Source organism: Malurus melanocephalus, unplaced genomic scaffold (genome assembly GCF_030028575.1).
Source record: "Malurus melanocephalus ecotype Western Australia unplaced genomic scaffold, MMel_1.1 scaffold_325, whole genome shotgun sequence".
Taxonomy (NCBI): Eukaryota; Metazoa; Chordata; class Aves; order Passeriformes; family Maluridae; genus Malurus; species Malurus melanocephalus.
Window position 1 is genome coordinate 827,847 of NW_026623557.1, and position 18,576 is coordinate 846,422.

The following is an 18,576-nucleotide window of genomic DNA, read 5'->3' on the forward strand; positions in this document are numbered from 1 at the left end:
CCTCCCCGCCTCCCGCAGACCCCGCTCCTGTGCTGGAGGCTGCCCGGAGCCTGGAGGATCGGCTGCAGCAGCTCCAGCGCCTCGAGCCCGAGCCGCCGCCCCTCAACGACCTCGSCCGGCCCTGGAAGAAGCACCCGGAGCTCGTCGGCACCAAAGGTACCGCCCCGTGGGGTGAAGGCATCCCGTGTGCCGCCTCGGAGCATCCCTGGAATGCAGGGGGTGTCCCGGGSACAGGGGTTGCACCCTGCTGTCCCCCCGCAGTCTGTGACTGTGTCCCCCCGCAGAGCGCAGGGAGGGGAAGTCACCGGCGGCCGAGCCCCCGATCCCCGGCCTCGACAAAGCGCCGAGCACAGAGACCTCGCTGCCGAGAAATGAGGCGGAGAAGCAAAAGTACGTAATTTTCGGGAATGGGGTCGTTTTGGGGCGCTCGGGGGATGCGGGGTTCAGTCCCTGCTCCTGTTCGGGGGTGTCTGTCCATCCTCCTCCCCCTTTCCTTTGCTGCCCGGGTTGGGAAGCGGTCACATCCTCAGAAACCTGACACTGTGTCAGACGCTCCCAGTGTCCGTCTGTCTGTCCGTCCCCAATCCCGGGTGGATTTGGGGACGCAGCAGGCACGGGCAGAGCCAGGACATGTCCCTTCTGCCTCCCTGGCATGCAGCTCTGCTGGGACTAAGGGATTGGATCCGGGTCTCTGGATGAGCCTCATTAGGTGACCTTTTTAATTTGGAGGCTCCCGGCCTGCTCGGTGCCTTCATTGTTATTCCTTAACACGCCGCTGCACCGGGAAACAAATGARGAATCTTTAAACCCTAAATTGCAGATCTCTGCGAGTAAGTTCCTGGCAAGTGCAGGCTATAAATAATGCAGAATAACTTTTCCCTGATTGCTTCCCCCTCCTCCAGTTAATTACAGGTGGGGGTGGGCTGCCATCCCCCCCTCGGAGGGGTTTCAGCCACAGGGATCAGGGACCATTTTCAACCTGAAGTGAATTTTTTTATGCTTGGAGCAATAAACCCCTTAACATCGGGGTTAACGTGGCTTGAACACATCTTGGTATCCACTGGTGGGTTTTCCTGGCTTCGGTGGGTGATGGGGCAGAGARGGGGGTGCAGTGAGTGATCTGGGTGTGATTTTGGGGGCACGGTGCCCCCATCCACCCCTGGTGCCCGTCTCTCGCAGGGGCCTGCAGGAAGCTCAGGTCACCTTGGCCACTCGGCTGGGGGAGGCAGAGGAGAAGATCAAAGTGCTCCACGCAGGTARTGGGGCCGGGGCTGGGGCTGCTGACCATGGGGGGCCATGCCCTCACCCCAAAGCTCACCCTCCTCTTCCTCTCWCCAGCGCTGAAGGCCACGCAGACGGAGCTGCTGGAGCTGCGCTGTAAATACGACGAGGAGGCGGCGTCCAAGTGAGTTCCTGGCAGGGCTGGGTGGTGCAAGGGGCTGACCTGAGGCTCCCTGGCAGTGCTGGGACATCCCCGTGGTGCTGCTGGAGGAGCTGGGATGCTTCAAACCTCTGCAGGAACACCCTGAGTTGTGGTGTCGCCCAAACTGCAGGAGAAACAGAAATTCTCCAGCAGCATCTTCTCAGTGTTGGAGGATCAGGACATTGCTTTGTTCTGGCCAGGATGTGCAATAAGAAATTATTTCATCCACACACGGCCTGGSTGTGCAGCGAGAATCATTCCATCACACATGGTCCTTCACCAGACTTTTCACACATTTATACATAAAAACTCCAAAGAAATTCATGTTCATTTGCCTTAAATTACACAATTCTTGGTGTTCGATCTCCTGTTGGTTATTGATGGCCTTCAATGCCGATCGGCTCCTCATTGTTTGGTTCTGTCATCGAACTTTTCACAGTCCAGGTGTCTCTGCCCACCAAGGGGGTAATGTTAAACTTTGCTTATCTCCTCTGTATCTCCTGGCTTCTCCCAATGGTTCCCCGGAGGCTTTTGAAGAGAAAAACTTCAATTCCYCTCCCCTGGGCAAAGGYGAAYGAGCYCCTGACTAAAGTCACCAAAAAAAATGTTAAAAGTTGTGTCATTTCCAACAGAATCCTTATCCCTCAGCCTCCTGCAATGCCCTGGGTGTTCCCGTTCCTCCAAACCCTCTGACACCTCCTTTTTTCTGTCCCAGGGCAGACGAAGTCGCCATGATCATGACCAACCTTGAAAAAGCCAACCAGGTGAGCCAGGAGCTGACTTTGCAGGAGCTGGTGGGGTTGGCCCCCAGAAAATCTGTGTGACCTGGATGTCTGTCCCCAACCCTGGGAAGGGATTGCCTGGCAGCAGGATTGGGAATCCCTATAAAACAGAGCTCAGTTTTCCTCCCCCTGGTGGCACCCCCTGCCCCATATTGGGGGTCACTGGTGTGTTTGGGATTCTGCCAGGMTCCTTTTGGCTGCTGGAGCTGGCASTTGTCACCTCCAGCCTCTCATGGGTGTTTGAGGGCACAGCCCACACTGATCTGGTGTTAGATTCCAGTGTAATCACTCCTGGTCCTGTCCATTCCTCTCAATTAGTTTTCATTTAATTGTGGAAATGTGGGTGCACAAATAAATGCATGAGGATAATGAAAGAGGCTTAGAGAACAATTTGTACAAATAAAAGCAGATTTTTGGGTGGAAAAAGGCATTGTCCTGGAGGTCTGCAGGCAATGCCCWGGGATCAGGATTGGGAATTGTGTTAGGATGTCGGGAGCTTAAATATCTGGGCTGGGCTTATGCTGCTGGAGGTGTGAGTGGGATGCTCAGGGGAGGCACAGATTGAGGCAGATCCCAGACCCCGTGTGGGGTGGGATGGGCCCCAAATCCTGTCCTGATTCCTGTCGTGTTCTCTCGCAGCGGGCGGAGGCGGCGCAGAGGGAAGTGGAGAGTTTGCGGGAACAGCTGGCGGCCGTCAACAGCTCCCTGCGCCTGGCCTGCTGCTCCCCGACGGGCACCACGGGGGTGAGAGCATCCCTTGGGGCAGGAGCACCCCTCGGGGGCAGGAACATTCCTGGGAGCAGGAGCATCCCTGGGCCAGGAGCATCCCTGGGAGCAGGAACACCCCTGGGCCAGGAGCACCCTTTGGGACCAGCAGTCCCCCATCACAGCTGGAGCATCCCATTGCATTTGGTAGCTCCCCACAGATGCAGGAACACTTTTTGGTGTTTGGGAGTACTCACCGTGTTGGGGAGCAAACCCAAAATGCCTGAGGGGTGTTTCCACCCTGCGGTGTGGCATTGGCAGTGCCCTTCAGCCTCTCAAGGAGAAGGGGATGTGCACCCCCATAGCACTGAAATGTGCCTGGGAGATCTTTAGGGCAGAGGAATGGTCTGTCCCTGCCCAGGGCTCCATCACCCATCGCCACCAAGCCCTGGGGACATGTCCGATCGGGAGGGTGGCCCTTGTCCCCTCCTGGGGTGGCCGGGAGCTGACGGGTATCCCCTCTCCCAGCAGGACAAAGTGAACTATTCCATGTGCTCAGGGTCGAGGCTGGAGGCAGCTCTGGCTGCCAAGGACCGGGAGATCCTGCGCCTCCTGAAGGACGTCCAGCACCTCCAGAGCTCGCTGCAGGAGCTGGAGGAGTCCTCTGCCAACCAGATCGCCGAGCTGGAGGGACAGCTGGCCGCCAAGAACGAAGCCATCGAGGTGCGCCCGCAGCGGGTTTTTTGGGGCGCGCTGGGGATGGGGGGATGCGGGTCCGGCCACGCCGCTGCAAGGATTCCCCTCCTCTGCTCCGCAGAAGCTGGAGGAGAAGCTGCAGGCGCAGGCAGACTACGAGGAGATCAAAACGGAGCTGAGGTACGGCTCGGTCGGCACCCACGGCCGCTTTGCCCGCACCCCGGCCGGCCGTGAGTGCCACCGCCTCACCGCCGTGTCTCCCTCCGTCCCTCCCAGCATCCTGAAGGCGATGAAGGTGGCCTCTGCCGGCTGCAGCCTCCCCCAGGCAAGTGCCGCGGTGCTCTCCGAGGCGCCGGCCGGGCTGTGCCGGCCCTGCCGCCGGTGCCCCCGCCGCCCGTCCCCATCGGGGCTTGGCTCCTTGCAGAGCATCTCCAAGGCGGAGGAGGCCCTGCTGCTGGGCAAGGAGGCTTTCTACCCCTCCCAGAAGTACCTGCTGGAGAAGCCCAGCCTGCTGGCCAGTACCGGTAGGGACCCCGGATTCTGTGGCGGGGAATGTGGGTGGCGGGGATGGATCGTGCCCTGACTGCGGGAAGGAGCCCGGAGGCGGAGGTGGGGGAAGGACAGGGGTGGGGGAAGGACAGAGCTGCGATGTCCCCTAGGGAAAGGATGGAGGCAGGAGCTGTTTGGCTGCGTGGCTGTGCCGGAGCCGCGGCCGGGGGGGCTCTAGCGCGTCTGCCTCTCTCTCCTTCATCTCTAGAGGAGGATCACTCCGAGGACGAGTCGGGCAAGGATCCTCTGGGCATGGAGCAGCCGTTCCCATCCCCGCATCATGCCCCAGCCGATGACCCCACATCCCCCACGCCTCTCCCACCATTGCCTGGCCCCGGCGTGGCCCCCGATGGTCCCCGGACTTTCTCGCTGTCCCCCTTCCCGGGGGGCGAGCGGCTTTCGGCGGACCCCAAGGCCCCCCAGCTCCCTCTGCCYGGCTACAAGAGYGAGAGCAGCWGCACGGGGCCRCCCTTCCCCTCCTCCTTCTTCGGARCCAAAAGCAGCACYGTCCACCCCGTCCCCACGCCGGCCRCCAGCGCCACCAGCCCGGCCGGAGAGCCCTCCGAGGGCAGCGCCGGCAGCTCGGCCGAGGAGGAGCAGCTGGACACGGCCGAAATCGCCTTCCAGGTGAAGGAGCAGCTGCTGAAGCACAACATCGGGCAGAGGGTCTTCGGGCACTACGTGCTGGGGCTGTCGCAGGGCTCGGTCAGCGAGATCCTGGCGCGGCCCAAGCCCTGGCACAAGCTGACAGTGAAGGGCAAGGAGCCGTTCATCAAGATGAAGCAGTTCCTCTCCGACGAGCAGAACGTGCTGGCCCTGAGGACAATCCAGGTGCGCCAGAGAGGTGAGTGGTTGGGGGGGCCCCGGAAAAAGGGGTGCTGTGGGATCCCCTCCCAGTGCACCCCAAATCACCCCGGCAGCACTGTGGGATGCCTCGTGCCGTGGCAGGGGGGTTCAGTGCACTGGGATGTGCTGGGACACCGGTCCCGCTGGTGGCACTCCGGGATTCTCCCTGGTGGGATGAGCCCTGGCAAACGGCAGCAATTAACAACAACCCATCGCCGTGGAAGCTGCATCCCCGGACGTGCTTTACTCATTTATTCTGACAAGTGCCATTTAATTATTCATTAGGCTGTTCTGTGCTGTATGAATCGATGTGCTCGGGAATATTTTGTTAAAATAATGAAGTTTTAGTGCTGCCGGAGCCTCGGKGTTGGCACTGCCACACAATGGTGACTCCTGTCTCTGGGGACAGTGGCTGCCACCTCAGCTGGTCACTCGAATCCCCATGGTGGCACCAGGACAATGCACATCCGTGGTCCATGCACCTGCTGATTTATCCCCTGGATCTGATCCATCATTAACATTTCTCCTGCACAGCCAGGAGCGCACAGTGCCAGGGATGGGGACGGTCCCCGTGCCCATGTCTCTGCTCCTGGTAGTGAGCGGGTGCCCTTGGATGGGGCCAGCGAGGTGATGGGAGGTGCCACGCCAGAGGCAGGAGCTGGCAGCCCGGGCTACCAGGGCTCCCTGTGCTCCGGGAGCGACTAATCGGGAGYGACATTTGTCTTCAAACCGGCATCCCTAAAAATAACCCAACATGAGGAGCAGTAAATACTTCCTGACATACAAGCGGAGCTTGTAAAACCAGCGCCGGTGACAAAGCTGTTGTCGTGCCTCTTTGATCAGGTAGCATCACGCCGCGGATCAGGACACCCGAGACCGGCTCCGACGACGCCATCAAAAACATCCTGGAGCAGGCAAAAAAGGAGATTGAGTCGCAGAAGGGAGGTAGGTGCTGCCGTGGGAGTGGCTCCATGGGTGGCYGAGTCCCTGCTCTGCCCCCCGTGGCTGCAGCACTCAAAGGGATGCTGGGTGGCTGTGAGTCCCATCCCCAAAATGAGCTTTTTTGGGGGCGTTTCACCCGCTGACATCCATGGGGAATTTTTTGGGGTGTGTTGGAAAGAAATACCGTGTGGGATGGAAGAGTCCCCACGCAGCAGAGTTCAGATCTGGGCTCTCAGAAACTTTAGAAGCACTCTTTTCCTCCCCCCTGCCCCAAACCAGATGATTAAATGAGGATTCAGSATCCATCTGGCACGGGGAGTCATTAAAGCAGCTGCTCTCACAGTCAATTACAAGAAATGAAATACATTAAAACAGGTAGTCTGCTGAGAAAGCAGAATCCCGGAGAATTAAATTAGACGGGAACGGTGGAAAAACAGACAGGGAAAACAAACATGTTTGTCTATCGCGTCGCTGGTAATGGGATTTATTTTGCCATCATCAAAAAAGAACTTGGGATTTGAGTTGGGGCGCTGAAGCTTTTACTTTGTGGGTGCTGCTGGTCCGAACCTGACCGGGATAAATCCCGCAATTCCAATTACGGCCATGCAGTAAATGTTCTGTGCTGCTCCTCGGGGCTCTTTTCTCTTCAGGGGAGCCCAAAACACCATCGGCCTCACAGGCGGTGGCCAACGGGGCTAGCAGCAGCTCGGAGGACGCCATCAAGAGCATCCTGGAGCAGGCGCGGCGGGAGATGCAGGCGCAGCAGCAGGCGCTGCTGGACATGGAGTCGGGGGGCAGCGGCCGCGGAGGGGACACGGCGCCCGCCGAGCGCTCCACGCTGGCCACCGTCAGCCAGAACGTGGCCCCCGCCTACGTGAAGCAGGAGGAGAACAGCGGGGCCAGCCCCGGCCCGCCGCAGACTCCCCTGGCCGTGCTGTCCCCCGCCGCCTTCGTCCAGAGCATCATCCGCAAGGTGAAGTCGGAGATCGGCGACGCCGGCTCCTACTTYGACCAGCACTGGGCGTCGGAGCGCAGCCTGCTCAGCCGGCCCTACACCTCCGTGTCGCCTTCGCTGTCCTCCTCCTCCTCGAGCTACTCCAGCATGGCCAACGGCCGGGGCTGGCCGCGGGGTGAGCCCGGAGATGGTGGTACCAACGAGGACGAGCTGCCACCGGCGGACGAGGAGCCGCAGCGGCTGCCGGAGATGAAGGCAGAGGGAGCCGGAGCGGAGCCGGCGGCCGGAGGGCGCCTCTCCTACTACCCCACGTACGTTCCGCGGACACTGAAACCGACGGTGCCACCGCTGACGCCGGAGCAGTACGAGATGTACATGTACAGGGAGGTGGACACGCTGGAGCTGACCCGGCAGGTCAAGGAGAAGTTGGCCAAGAAYGGCATCTGCCAGAGGATCTTCGGAGAGAAGGTACCAGCCTGGAGAGGGGGGTCTGGTGTGTCCTCTGCTCTGTGACCCGGAGCCTGGGGTTCATTTAAGGCCTTCACCAGCTCCTTCTGAGTCTTCCTTTTCCCCAGGGGATTTATCCTTGGAGGATTCTGAGTCCTCAGGGTCTGACCCAACCCCAAACTGTCTCCCAGCGGCCACCACAAATTGGTCGGTGGCACTTCCCACCACAAACACCCACTCCCCTGAGTGCAGCCCTGCAGGGAGCATCCTAAAACCCCCTTGGATCCCACCAGCAGCACCCATGGCTGGGGACAGAGGGTCCAGACGTGCTGTGGGGTGGGGCGGGTGGCAGTGGGTGGCATCCTGCTCCCCCTCCCTTGACACGGGGATGGAGGGCAGCAGCTTCCCCGCACCGGGGGGAGTGCACCTGCCCTCGGTGAGTGACACCTGTGTGGTGCCCAGGTGCTGGGACTGTCCCAGGGCAGCGTGAGTGACATGCTGTCGCGGCCCAAGCCCTGGAGCAAGCTGACACAGAAGGGTCGGGAGCCCTTCATCCGCATGCAGCTCTGGCTGACGGACCAGCTGGGCCAGGGGATCAGCCAGCAGCCCACACCATCCCAGGGTAAGTGACATCGCTGTCCCCCGGGTCCTCGTGGTGCCCAAGTGCCATCAGTGTCCCCATCACTTCTGTGTCCATCCCCCACATCCCGGTGCAGAGTGAGCTTGTCCTGCTCCCACCCGAGCATTGGGATGTCCCTGCCACTTCCAGCACCCTCACCCTGATCCTGAGCAGCCCCTTTCATCCCCACCCCTCTTAATTTAAAATGAAAAAAAAAAAAAGAAGGAAAGACATCAAAAATCTTGGGCTTAGTGCCTGACATAAAGCGGTAACTGCATTTTTTGATTATGTAGTGGTACTTTTTCTCTCTTTAATTATTCCACTGCCACCTCCTGCTTTGCTGGAGAAGCTCAGCCTGGAGGGCAAAGCCACAGGCGTCCCCCAAATGACCCTCCTGCTCCTGCCCTCCTGTCCCCTTGCGCTGTCCCCACTGACCCCCCTCTGTCACGCAGCCAGCCCGGCGGAGCCCCAGCCGTCCCCCTCGCCGCCCCCCAGCCCCGCTGAGCACGACAAGGGCTGCCCWGAGCCCCTCACCCTGGCCTTGGAGAGCAGCAAGGAAAACCAGCAGCCCGAGAGCCGCTCGGCGCCTGTGCTGGGYGGGAAGACGTATCCCAACAGCCAGGGACCCGTGGGCATCCAGGAGATCGTGGCCATGTCCCCYGAGCTGGACACCTACTCCATCACCAAGAAGGTCAAGGAGGTCTTGACGGACAACAATTTAGGTGCGGATTTTCGGGAGCTGCTCCCAAAATTCCCTCTCTGCACCCGGATTTTCGGGAGCTGCTGCTGGATCCAGCACCCCGATTGCTGTCAATGTGATCCCCCCACCCCAGATGTTTTTCYGTGGGTGCTCGAGGGAATTTTGGGAGAATTCCTGTTGGGAAATGGGGACTGCAGTGCCCGTCCCGCCACTCTACCCCCTCTAACCACCTCTGCTTCTCCTCCGCCAGGCCAGCGGCTGTTCGGGGAGAGCATCCTGGGCCTGACGCAGGGCTCGGTGTCCGATCTCCTCTCCAGGCCCAAGCCGTGGCACAAGCTGAGCCTGAAGGGGAGGGAGCCCTTCGTCCGCATGCAGCTCTGGCTCAACGACCCCCACAACGTGGAGAAGCTGCGCGACATGAAGAAGCTGGAGAAGAAAGGTGAGGCGCGGGGCGAGGCTGCCGTGCCGGGTGTGGGGTGCTGCCCAAGGGGGGGTCCCAGGCTGGGGGGCRAGTGGCGCCAGCTGGGTGTCCTCTGTCACAGCCTACCTGAAGCGCCGCTACGGGCTGATGAGCGCCGGCTCGGACAGCGAGTCCCCGAGCGCCCGCTCCGAGTGCGCCAGCCCCGGCGCGCCGCCGCAGGAGCTCAGCCTCCTCCAGATCAAGAAACCACGGGTGGTGCTGGCGCCGGAGGAGAAGGAAGCCCTGAAAAAAGCCTACCAGCTGGAGCCCTACCCCTCCCAGCAGACCATCGAGCTGCTGTCCTTCCAGCTCAACCTCAARACCAACACCGTCATCAACTGGTTCCACAACTACAGGTACGGGTGCACCCTCACTGAGGGTGCTGGGCCACGGAGGGGGTGTTGCTGTTCCTTTTCCAGCCTTTCTGCTCCCTCTGCCCTGGTGCAGACCCACCGGAGCCCCCCAGGTGCACCCCAGGCTGCTGGGCAGTGCTGACTGCCTTGACCAAGTTGTGTTGAGCATCTAAAAAAGTTTCCATGCTCACATCCCCCTGCTYACCCCAGAGCAGGATGGGGCAGGGAAAGCCTTATGGAGGCTGCTRGATCCATCCCYGYAGCAGYCCAGCCCTGGGGAGCAGCACAGSTTTCATCCTCAGGTGGTGTTGTAGTGGACACTGGTCCCATTTTTCTGGCCAGAGCCATGCAGTGGCCGTGCGGGGCAGTGCGTGGTCACTGCTGCCACCTCTCCRTGGTTGTGTCCCGCAGGTCACGGATGCGCCGGGAGATGCTGGTGGAGGGCGCTCAGGACAACGACACGGACCCGGAGCAGAGCGGCGGGACGGCCGTTCCCGGGCGCCGGACCTCGCTCAGCCCCGACTCGGACAGCGAGGATCGCAAACCCGTGTTGGTGGGGGGCGAGCCCCCCTGCGCCGCCGCGCCCGTGAAGGTGAAGGAGGAGCACGGCGATGCRGGCGGCTGGAGCCGCCGGCGGGACTCACGCAGCCCGGCCGGAGCGGCCGAAGGGACCGGAGCACCCCAGGACGAGCGGGGGGCAGCTCCCCACGCCGCCGCCCCCAGCGCCGGCAGCCTCCCGCGGCGGGGAGGACGCGCCGGTGCCACCACCGGGGGACCGCCGCCACCGCCGCACCCCGACAGCTCCCAGTCCTCGGCGGGRTCGTCCCGCTGCAGCTTAGAGGTGTCCCCGACATCGCCCTCGGCCGCTTCCTCGCCYGGCCTCACCGGCTCGGCCTCGCCGGGTCCTTCCTCCGCCGGGCCGGTGTCGCCGGCGCTTCCCCCGGCTCCCGGCCCCCGGCTCTGCACCAGCGTCCAGCGGCGCCACGAGAAGATGGCCAACCTCAACAACATCATCCACCGCCTGGAGCGGGCTGCCAACCGCGACGAGGCCCTYGAGTGGGAGTTCTGAGCCCCTCCCCGCTGCCCTAAATATATATATACACCCCTCACACATATATATATATATATATATTTTGATAAATGCAGTGTGCACCGAGAGGTGACGAGCGGCCGGCACCACGGAAGGGGAGCGCCCGTGGAAAAGGGGGAACCCCCCCCCTCTCTCCTCCGGCTTTGTTTTAAATGTGAAAAACTGGGAACAATTTTAGAAAAGAAAAAAAAAAAAAAAAAAAAAAAAAGAAACAAAAAATATTTATAGACCTCTTTTAGATATTTTAATAAAAGGATACTTTGGAATTTATTAACAGCTTAAGCTGCTTTGATATTAAAGATAGCTATAAAATCAAGATGATGTAGCAGTCGTGTCATTAAATGTACACTGAAGTCTTGTAGTTTGCCACTGGATGAGATTAAAATCAAATAAACAAAGGATAAAAAAAAAAACCCAGCCCACAGAAAAGACTTTTTGAGCAAAGCCATCAAGAAGCACTATGAGACTGACCAAATTTAAGAAACTTTTGCAGTTTCCACCCCTGTCTGTAAGACACTGCATCGCTTCTGCCCCAGCCAGAGACTGCGTCCTAGTCCCTGAAGACTCTAAAGCGACCCCCCGACGCCATCGAGTATGTATTTAGTTCTGGTGGTTTATGTTTTTGGAAGCCTTTGTAACACAGAATGTCCCGTGCGGTTGTGTATGTTGTAGAAATGTCTGCAATAGCCTTCTGGAACAAGATGTAGCATGGTCCCAACGCCGTCCCTCGCGCTTCCTCCGGCCGGGGCACTCCTGTCCGGCACGGCGCGGCTCCTGCCAGCCCCCGAAGGAAGAGAGAAACTGAGGCAGAAGCAAAGAAAGCAACCTGAGTTTGGGATTTTGGGATTTTGGGAGTGGGATGGGAAGATGTGCCTGGGTGTGATGCTCGGGGATGGACATCTGTGGTATTCTGGTCCCTTGTGCATTCGGGAAGGAAAATTATGGAGCGTTCAAGCTTTGCCCCTGGGGCAGCAGAGATTAAGGCAAGCGCCCAAAAATCATGAGGCACACACTCACAGGCTGAGCCTGCTCAGGGCTGCTCCTGGGGGCTGGAGCACTTTTTTAGGGAGAGCGCCCTGGCAGGAGGAGCAGCCCCTTCCTGCAGCCGTGTCCCCGAGCGGTGGCTRTCGGTGACACCAGGATGAGCCCTGGGTGTCACATCAGGCTCCTGCCCCAACTGGGCAACCTCAGCCCCGAGTTGGACACGGCACCACCGAGCTTTGGCTGTCCAGCTCTGACCCTGTGCCGAGTGACAGTGGTGGCATCATCCAAGCGTGCTCCCTGTCACCTCCCCGCCTCCAGCCGGCCTGTGTCCCGTGTCCCCTGTCCCCACGGCATCAGCCATCGCCCACCCGGCCCGGGAGCGCTCCCTGCCAGGCTCCCGGGCTGTGCATTGACYGATTTTCCACTGCAGACGTTTTTATCAGATTCGAAGGTATTTTTATACTCGGGTGGTAATGGATGAGCAATGCTGGGCGAGGGCACCGCTCCCCTCGCCCGCCTCCCGTGCCCTGGCGAGCCCCAGGTTGCCTCTGGCTGCTCTTTCCCGGCCACTGGGCTATGAAAGGGGGAGGTGTGGCCACCGCCTGCCTTCTCTGCTGTGTGCTAGAGGGAGCTTTAGCGGAACGGGAATTGAGGAAGCGCTGAGGATAGTCCTGAGCACGGCARCCCTGTTGTGTGAAAAGCCAGCGGGACACACCGGTCACGTTTTTGTTTAGGCTCATGTTCTGTACTTCAAAAGTTTCTATGAGATCGMTGAACTTTGTTTAACAGTTTTGGAAGGAACAAGTTCTGTAAAGAGCCACTAAATACAGAAGTTGGATACGACTCTGGCCTCGGGGTGTGTTTTTTCTKCTCGCACTCGCCCGGTGCCTGCTGTTGGCACCCTCGGAAGTCACAGCTTTGTTTGGGGGTTGTGGCAAAAGCTCTCGTTATTCCAGTGATTGGGGGATGAAAAAGAGGTGTTAAATGGGGTTAGTCCAGCTCAGGGTGTGATCCTGCCCCACGAAATTCCTGYGCTCATCCCTGCTGCAGGTTTGCTCCTGCCCCTGGGGTAGCTCAGCATCGTCCAGCACGAGTTTGGTCTCGGCTGATCATGAAATCGTTTCATGGAGTGATTTGGGTTAGAAAAGACCTCAAAGATCGCCTCATTCCAACCCCCTGCGATGGGCAGGGATACCTTCCACCAGCYCAGGCTGCCCCAAGCCCTGTCCATACAATGGCACTGCTCCCCAGCGCGGCTCTTGCTCGGAGCCGACCGTCGCTGGGCGAGTCGGCAGCTTCTGACATGAGGCAGGGCTGTTTGTGTCTGACAAATTAATAAATCCATATGTTGCCTATCTGTTTAAGCTTGTTTGTCAGCTCRCACGTTGGGAAGGACTCATTTTTAATGGATATCCGAACGTCTGGAGAAGCCGGGCCAGCTGCCATGGAAAAGGGAATCTTCCCCTGCAGCGAAGGACAGAGCCACAGAACCATCTGGGTGCTCCGGGTGCAGCTGCACCCCGGCTGCCCCTGGCACTGCTCCAAATCCCAAATTCCATAGCGGGGTGCCGTGCCTGGCCRGGAGCAGGATCCACATTCTGCAGAGATTTCGGCGAGGGGGTGACCCTGGTTGGCCTTGGTTTCCCCAAGGAGTGAATCCCCAAAGAAGCCATGTTGAAGAGGAGCTGGAGATGTTCACGCAGGTGGGACGTCACAGGCAGGGACATGGGGACATGCTGGCCACCACCACAAGGACCGGGTCCCTGTAGAACCAATAGGGACCCTGCAAGGGGACAGATATTTCATCCTGGTTAAAATCCGTCCCTGCCGTGGGACCACCCTGGCACTGGCCATGTCCCCCTCAGGTGACACAATGCCCGACCAGCCCTACAGACATGGAGGGGACAGGAGGAGGATTAATTAAAGTAGTAATTCCCACCTGGACTCCCCTCCCATGGGGCTCAAAGGCACAAACGAGGACCATGGATGGGAGGGAAGTTCTGAAACAACTTTTATTGTAAAAAAATCTCGTGTCTGCTCCAAGAGAGCAAAGGGAGATGGAGGCACCCATCCCTAAGCCAGGGCACTCTGACTGCTCCCCCTGCTCCGGGCTGGGTCACCCCACCTCTGAGCCAGCAGCTCGAGTGTTTTTTGGGGAAATAAGAGAGGAACAGCAGTGTGACACACCAGCTTTGCTCTGGTTGGCACATGAATCACTCCTCACACTCCACCGCTGACACACACGCTCCCATTCACCACCATGAGCGATGCTTCCCCTTGGTGAGCTGGCACGGGGATGATGTGCCATCCCAAAATATCCTCCTGCTGCATTCCCCCCGGGTCTGACCCCCCCAAATTTGCCATCCAGGCTTGCAAGCCGCAATTGCTCCCTCGGTACAGCCGGGGCTGGGTGTCAGCAGCTCCCCGGAGTGTGCGGAGCTGCTGCTGCCGTTAAGGAAGGGCTGCGCTCACTGATATTTTCATTTCAAACCACATCCTGCTGGAGCAGAGGGATCTGGCAGAGCTCAGCCGACCTCAGCCTTGCGCCAGGCCGGGAGGGGAAGTCGGTAGCAGTGCCTCCAGCTGTGGAACACCCACACAGGCACTCAGGAGGGCGAGATCCCATCCAAATCCTCCTCCAAAAGCTGTCAGTGCATGATCCCGCTGCAAGAGCACCGAGAGGCCCCAGCAGAGCCGGAGCAGAGGTGATTCTCAGGAGGCCTCAGTCGGTGAACAGTTTATGGTTTGTTTGTGCTGAGTGGAGCACCCCAAACCCACGTGGGGCCACGGCTGGAGGSTGGCACCCCAGAGGTGCCCATTTCACCATCACAGAGCAGCACYGGTGGCCCTTTGTGCTGAGCCCTCSTTGRGTGGTGTCCATCACCACCACGGCCAGCTCTGCACGTTCCAGCATGACGAGGGGACCAGGCCAGTGCCAAAAATGACCACCTCTGTCCCACCCCGGYTCCTGGCAGGTCCCCAGGCCTCGGCCACGGCTCAGAGCCGGGGGCCACGCTGCCTCTGCTGCCAGTCCCGCCTCAGCCGGGCCACCTCGCGGCTGTACTGCTCGTGGAGCCGGCAGAAGGTGGACGGGCTCTCCGCCACGGCCGCCCCGGCCTCGCYGCCGGACACTCGCCTGCGCGGGGGCAGCGGTGGTGGCCGTGGGTGCCCGTCCTCGTCGTGCCCRCCGCAGCCAGAGGTGTCGGGCGGCCGCTCCGCTCCCGCCGCGTTGTTCCACACGGCGCAGCCGTTCTCCTTGGGCRGGATGGCGGGCAGAGCCGGCAGCCGCTCCTGGGACTGCTCCGGCCCCGACGGCTTCGGCTTGCAGTGGCCGGGAGGCTCCCGGGAGCCCCCGCATCCCCCGGCCAGCCCCCAGCGCATCTCCTGCAGCTGCTTCTCCAGCTCCCGCACCACCAGCCGCATGTAGTCAAAGCTGGCTCGGGACAGCGACTTCACCCACGACTCCATGGCCGCCTGGCTCTCGGCCGCCAGCACGTAGGTGCGGGATTTGGCACCACCGAAGCGAATGGCGAAGGCAAAACCCTCGGCCGAGTCGCAGAGCTCCACGTTGCAGCCCTCCAGCACGATGACGCCCACGGGCTCCCGGCTCTCCCTCTCCTCGAAGTAGAAGAGCATGTTGCCYTTGAGCACGAACCAGCGGCGATGGTAGGCCGTGTGCCGCTCGCCCCGCTTGTAGAGGAAGCCGGCGTTGTCGGCCGGGGAGTCGCAGGTGGCGTAGAAAGCCAAGCTCCGCTCGTTCAGCTTCATGGCTCCGCGCCCTGMGGGGACAGAGGGTGCTCAGCGCTGCGCCTTAATTGCATGGAAATGAACCATCCCCTTTTTGTTCTCGCTGGCAGCGGCCCTGGCGCCCAGGAAATGGAGCTGGCGAATAAACAAACCCGGGATAGCCGGGATGAGCCCTCTCCCAGACCAGGTGCTGAGTCCGGCCGATGCYGGGTGGGTTGGGGCTCCCCCCGGGCTCACTGGGGACGAGATTCCCCCCACCCCCCATCCCAACAGAGAGTTTTCCCATGGAGGAGCCCCAGGCGGGGCTTGTCCCGGTGTCCCACGTCACCTGGCGCAGGTGACCTTCCCGCCGTGTTTTCCGTGTCGCGCCGCTCCTCCCCGCGGCGCGCAGGGAGGGTTTTGGCCGGCGCCGCGGATCCGGCTGTCCCTTCGGATAGCCATGGCCGTGACCCCTGTCCACCCGGGCAAAGCCACCGCTCCTCTCGCCCCCTAATCGCCGGTGGCCTCGCCGTGCCAGGCTTTCCACCCACCTGGACTCTACCTCCGGTCTCCGGCGRTCACCGGCATCAAGGACACTCTCCTGGCCGTGGTGGCCGTGGGAGCGCTGGATSCGGGGTCGGATGGTGTGAGGGGGCTTTGGGGCCCCGCTCCCAAAGCACGGTCACCTTTGTCCCCGGCTCCCACCGCCCCGGCCCGGCCCGGCCCCGCGGGCGGAGCGCTGCTCCCGCCCGCCTCCGCCACCGCCACCGCCCATCCCCGCGGCCGCCGACGGGAGGGAGGAGCTGGAAAAGCGCTCCGGAGCTCGGCTCCGGGGCTGGGAGCTCCCGGCTCGGCCCAAAACCCGCGGGTGACAGCTCCRAGCGCCGGGAATGGGGCAGAGATGGGGGCACGGATTGGAGGTGCAGGGGATGTGCACTGGGATGTGCTCTTGGGTGGGAAACCCAGGAATTCAGTGCTGAAAGTTGAATTTTGGATCACATTTTGGATCACATTTGATTGATCACATTCAAAGAATTGGGGTTCTGAGAGCATCTGGGAGGCAATAGGCAGAGGTTGGGGGATGAGGTGGAYAACACAACCCCCACAAAAAGGGCTGGGGGCAGGACACAGGCTAGTTCTGCATGTGTGAAATGCTGCTGGGGACAAGGCTGCAGGTCCTGGCTGCTCTGCTGACCTTCCAGCCATATCCAAGCCAAAGCCAAGTGGGATGGGGTCTCAGCGCAGACAGACAGAAGAAGCTGAGTGAGGACAAGCCTCCAGTCTGACTTCTGCTCTGSGTTGGCCTTCCAGGCTCACAGGGCCACACTGGCAGTGCTGTTGTCCTCACCATGTCCCAGCAAATACCATGGTGGAGGATTTGCTCTCCTTATCTCTGTCCCTTTCCTCCAGTTTCTTCACCCTCCTTCTCTGCTCCATGTGCATATTTTAGGAATCAAGGCACTGGTGACCATTTTACAGGTCCCCATCCCCAAAATCCTGCTGTCCCTGACCTCTGCTGCAGGTTGTGGTCCACTCCCCACCCAGAGATGCCCCACTTCCCTGCTCAGCTGCTCAGGACTTTGCAATTTTCCTCTTGTGTCAAAGGTTTTCAGCTCACTGAGGGTTTTCCCAATCACCRGCAAACTTTCACTTTCAGGCTATAAAAAGGGATTAAAACCAGCACTAAAACCATCTGGGCCTTATCTTCCCTCCCGAGCGGAGCAGCTCCGTTCAAGGTCGCTGCTGGGAAGTCTCAGGTCTCTGCACCACTTATCTCTCTGCCTTGCTGAGAGATGCCTTTCCACGGGGTGAGATTAGAAGGGGAAGGGCCGTGGGGAGAAGCAATATCTTTATTAGAGCAGCCGGGGTAATTGGAAAAAGGCAGCAGAGCTCCCAGCTCTGCTTTGCTTCCCCGAGACTCCAAAACCACATTTTTTTCCTGCAGCTTCACCAGCCACTTCAGCAGAAGTTGTTCCTCCTCCACAGCTGCTCTGGAAAATCACCCCAGTTCTTCAAAAACACCGGCAAAATTCCCCTGTGGATTTTTGCTTCCCTGTTGGGTTTTCCTTGGGACAGTCGCGTGTGGCTGCACGAGTTCCAGCACTTCCCCTTCTGAGTGGCTCCAAATTTTCCCTGTTGTCCCCCAGCAAAGAGCCCAGACCCCGTTCCTCAGTTTCATCTGTCAATTTTTGATGGGAAAGATGGGAAAATGAACTCTCAAGTTGAGCTTGCCCAGCAGCAGGGAAATGGGAGAAGAAAAGGGTCTGAAAGGAGGTGAAGGGGTGCCAGGAGCCTTTCTGGATGTGGGATGATGCCCTTGGCTTCTGCTTCCTGCTGCTCCCGTGACCGGGGACTTGGGGCGAGGCTGGACAGCTCAGCGAGGTGTCACCGAGTCACCCACAGCGCCAGGAATTTTGGGATTCAGGGGGTCTCGGGTACCCGGTGCTGTGCATGTCCCCAGCTGGTGCACGGAGGAGAAGGAGGGAGGATCCCCATCGTGACCGGCAGAGAATCGTCCCCAAAGGACCGCAGATGGATCCCCAGCCATGCCCCGGGGTTGGAGCAGAACAAGTCCCGACTGTCACAGAAACGCGGAGATGGGGTGGCGCGACACTCCCCGGCGCCTTTCGGGGTGCGGGACCTGCCCCGCTCCGCTCCCGCTCGGGATTGCCCGTCCCACGCCGTCTCCAGCCTGGCAGCCGGGGATCGGGGTGCGCTGCCCCGCTCCGGGGTGCGGGGAAGGGCCGGAGGCGGCGGCTGCAGCGCGGGGAAGGGCCGGGAGAGGGCAGCGGGAGCCCGGCCAAGGCGGAGAGAGCGCTGCGGACACGCGGGGGCGGCCAGAGCCGGGCCACCCCCTCCGTCACTCCCTCCATCACCACCCTGCCCATCCATAACCACCCCAATCATCCCAAAAATCACCGCCTCCATTACCGCCTTCATCCCCACCCAGCCCTCGGACGGGGCACGTAAAAACCAGGTTAAGATTATGGGGGGCATTTCCAACTCAGCACAGACCCACACATCGCATTCCCAAATGTTGTCACCTCCAGACCCCATCCGAGCATTTGGGGTCGGACACTGCCGCGGTGTGGGATGGCAGAGGTCACATGAAACCCATCCCACCTTGAGAAATGCAGGTGAGCCTTTCCAAAGCCGCCCCACCCATCCTGGAAATAGAACGGGCAGAGGAATTAAAGAGGGAAGTGGGAAGGACGGCTGGAAGGCAGTAAAGGGTTTCACAGGAGAAGAAAGCAGCAATGGTTAAAAGCTGAGGGCAGCACAGAGCGGAAGGGAAGCAG

At 60.3% G+C, this 18,576-nt stretch overlaps 2 protein-coding genes across 8 annotated transcripts in view; one reads left to right on the forward strand and one right to left on the reverse strand.

Annotated features, from left to right (window-relative positions):
* The window catches only part of CUX2 (cut like homeobox 2), a 61,215-nt gene extending 48,826 nt beyond the window's left edge, over positions 1-12,389 (forward strand). For 2 of the 6 annotated variants that reach the window (XM_057377764.1, XM_057377762.1), the window contains 18 exons: positions 19-156; positions 285-390; positions 1,180-1,256; positions 1,339-1,405; positions 2,139-2,187; positions 2,845-2,949; positions 3,442-3,633; positions 3,728-3,786; positions 3,883-3,931; positions 4,031-4,130; positions 4,364-4,999; positions 5,845-5,946; positions 6,594-7,366; positions 7,808-7,967; positions 8,417-8,686; positions 8,915-9,103; positions 9,207-9,480; positions 9,889-12,389. In XM_057377764.1, the coding sequence (XP_057233747.1) occupies positions 2,155-2,187; positions 2,845-2,949; positions 3,442-3,633; positions 3,728-3,786; positions 3,883-3,931; positions 4,031-4,130; positions 4,364-4,999; positions 5,845-5,946; positions 6,594-7,366; positions 7,808-7,967; positions 8,417-8,686; positions 8,915-9,103; positions 9,207-9,480; positions 9,889-10,546 (3,600 nt within the window). In that variant the 5' untranslated portion in view covers positions 19-156; positions 285-390; positions 1,180-1,256; positions 1,339-1,405; positions 2,139-2,154 and the 3' untranslated portion in view covers positions 10,547-12,389. Of the gene's footprint in view, positions 1-18; positions 157-284; positions 391-1,179; positions 1,257-1,338; positions 1,406-2,138; positions 2,188-2,844; positions 2,950-3,438; positions 3,634-3,727; positions 3,787-3,882; positions 4,131-4,363; positions 5,000-5,844; positions 5,947-6,593; positions 7,367-7,807; positions 7,968-8,416; positions 8,687-8,914; positions 9,104-9,206; positions 9,481-9,888 lie in introns of all 6 variants that reach the window. The other 4 variants (XM_057377763.1, XM_057377759.1, XM_057377760.1 and 1 more) reach the window with 3 other exon arrangements.
* Positions 12,390-13,546: 1,157 nt separating this feature from the next.
* PHETA1 (PH domain containing endocytic trafficking adaptor 1) lies at positions 13,547-16,014 on the reverse strand. 2 transcript variants are annotated; one of them, XM_057377774.1, is made up of 2 exons: positions 15,840-16,014; positions 13,547-15,330 (listed from the first exon to the last, which is right to left on the reverse strand). In XM_057377774.1, exon 2 carries the CDS (start codon positions 15,317-15,319, stop codon positions 14,549-14,551), a length of 771 nt encoding a protein of 256 aa, XP_057233757.1. In that variant the 5' UTR covers positions 15,320-15,330; positions 15,840-16,014; the 3' UTR covers positions 13,547-14,548. The 2 variants fall into 2 exon arrangements, with proteins under 2 accessions (XP_057233757.1, XP_057233756.1); XM_057377773.1 differs by having other exon boundaries at positions 15,829-16,014.
* Between the last annotated feature and the right edge of the window lie 2,562 nt (positions 16,015-18,576).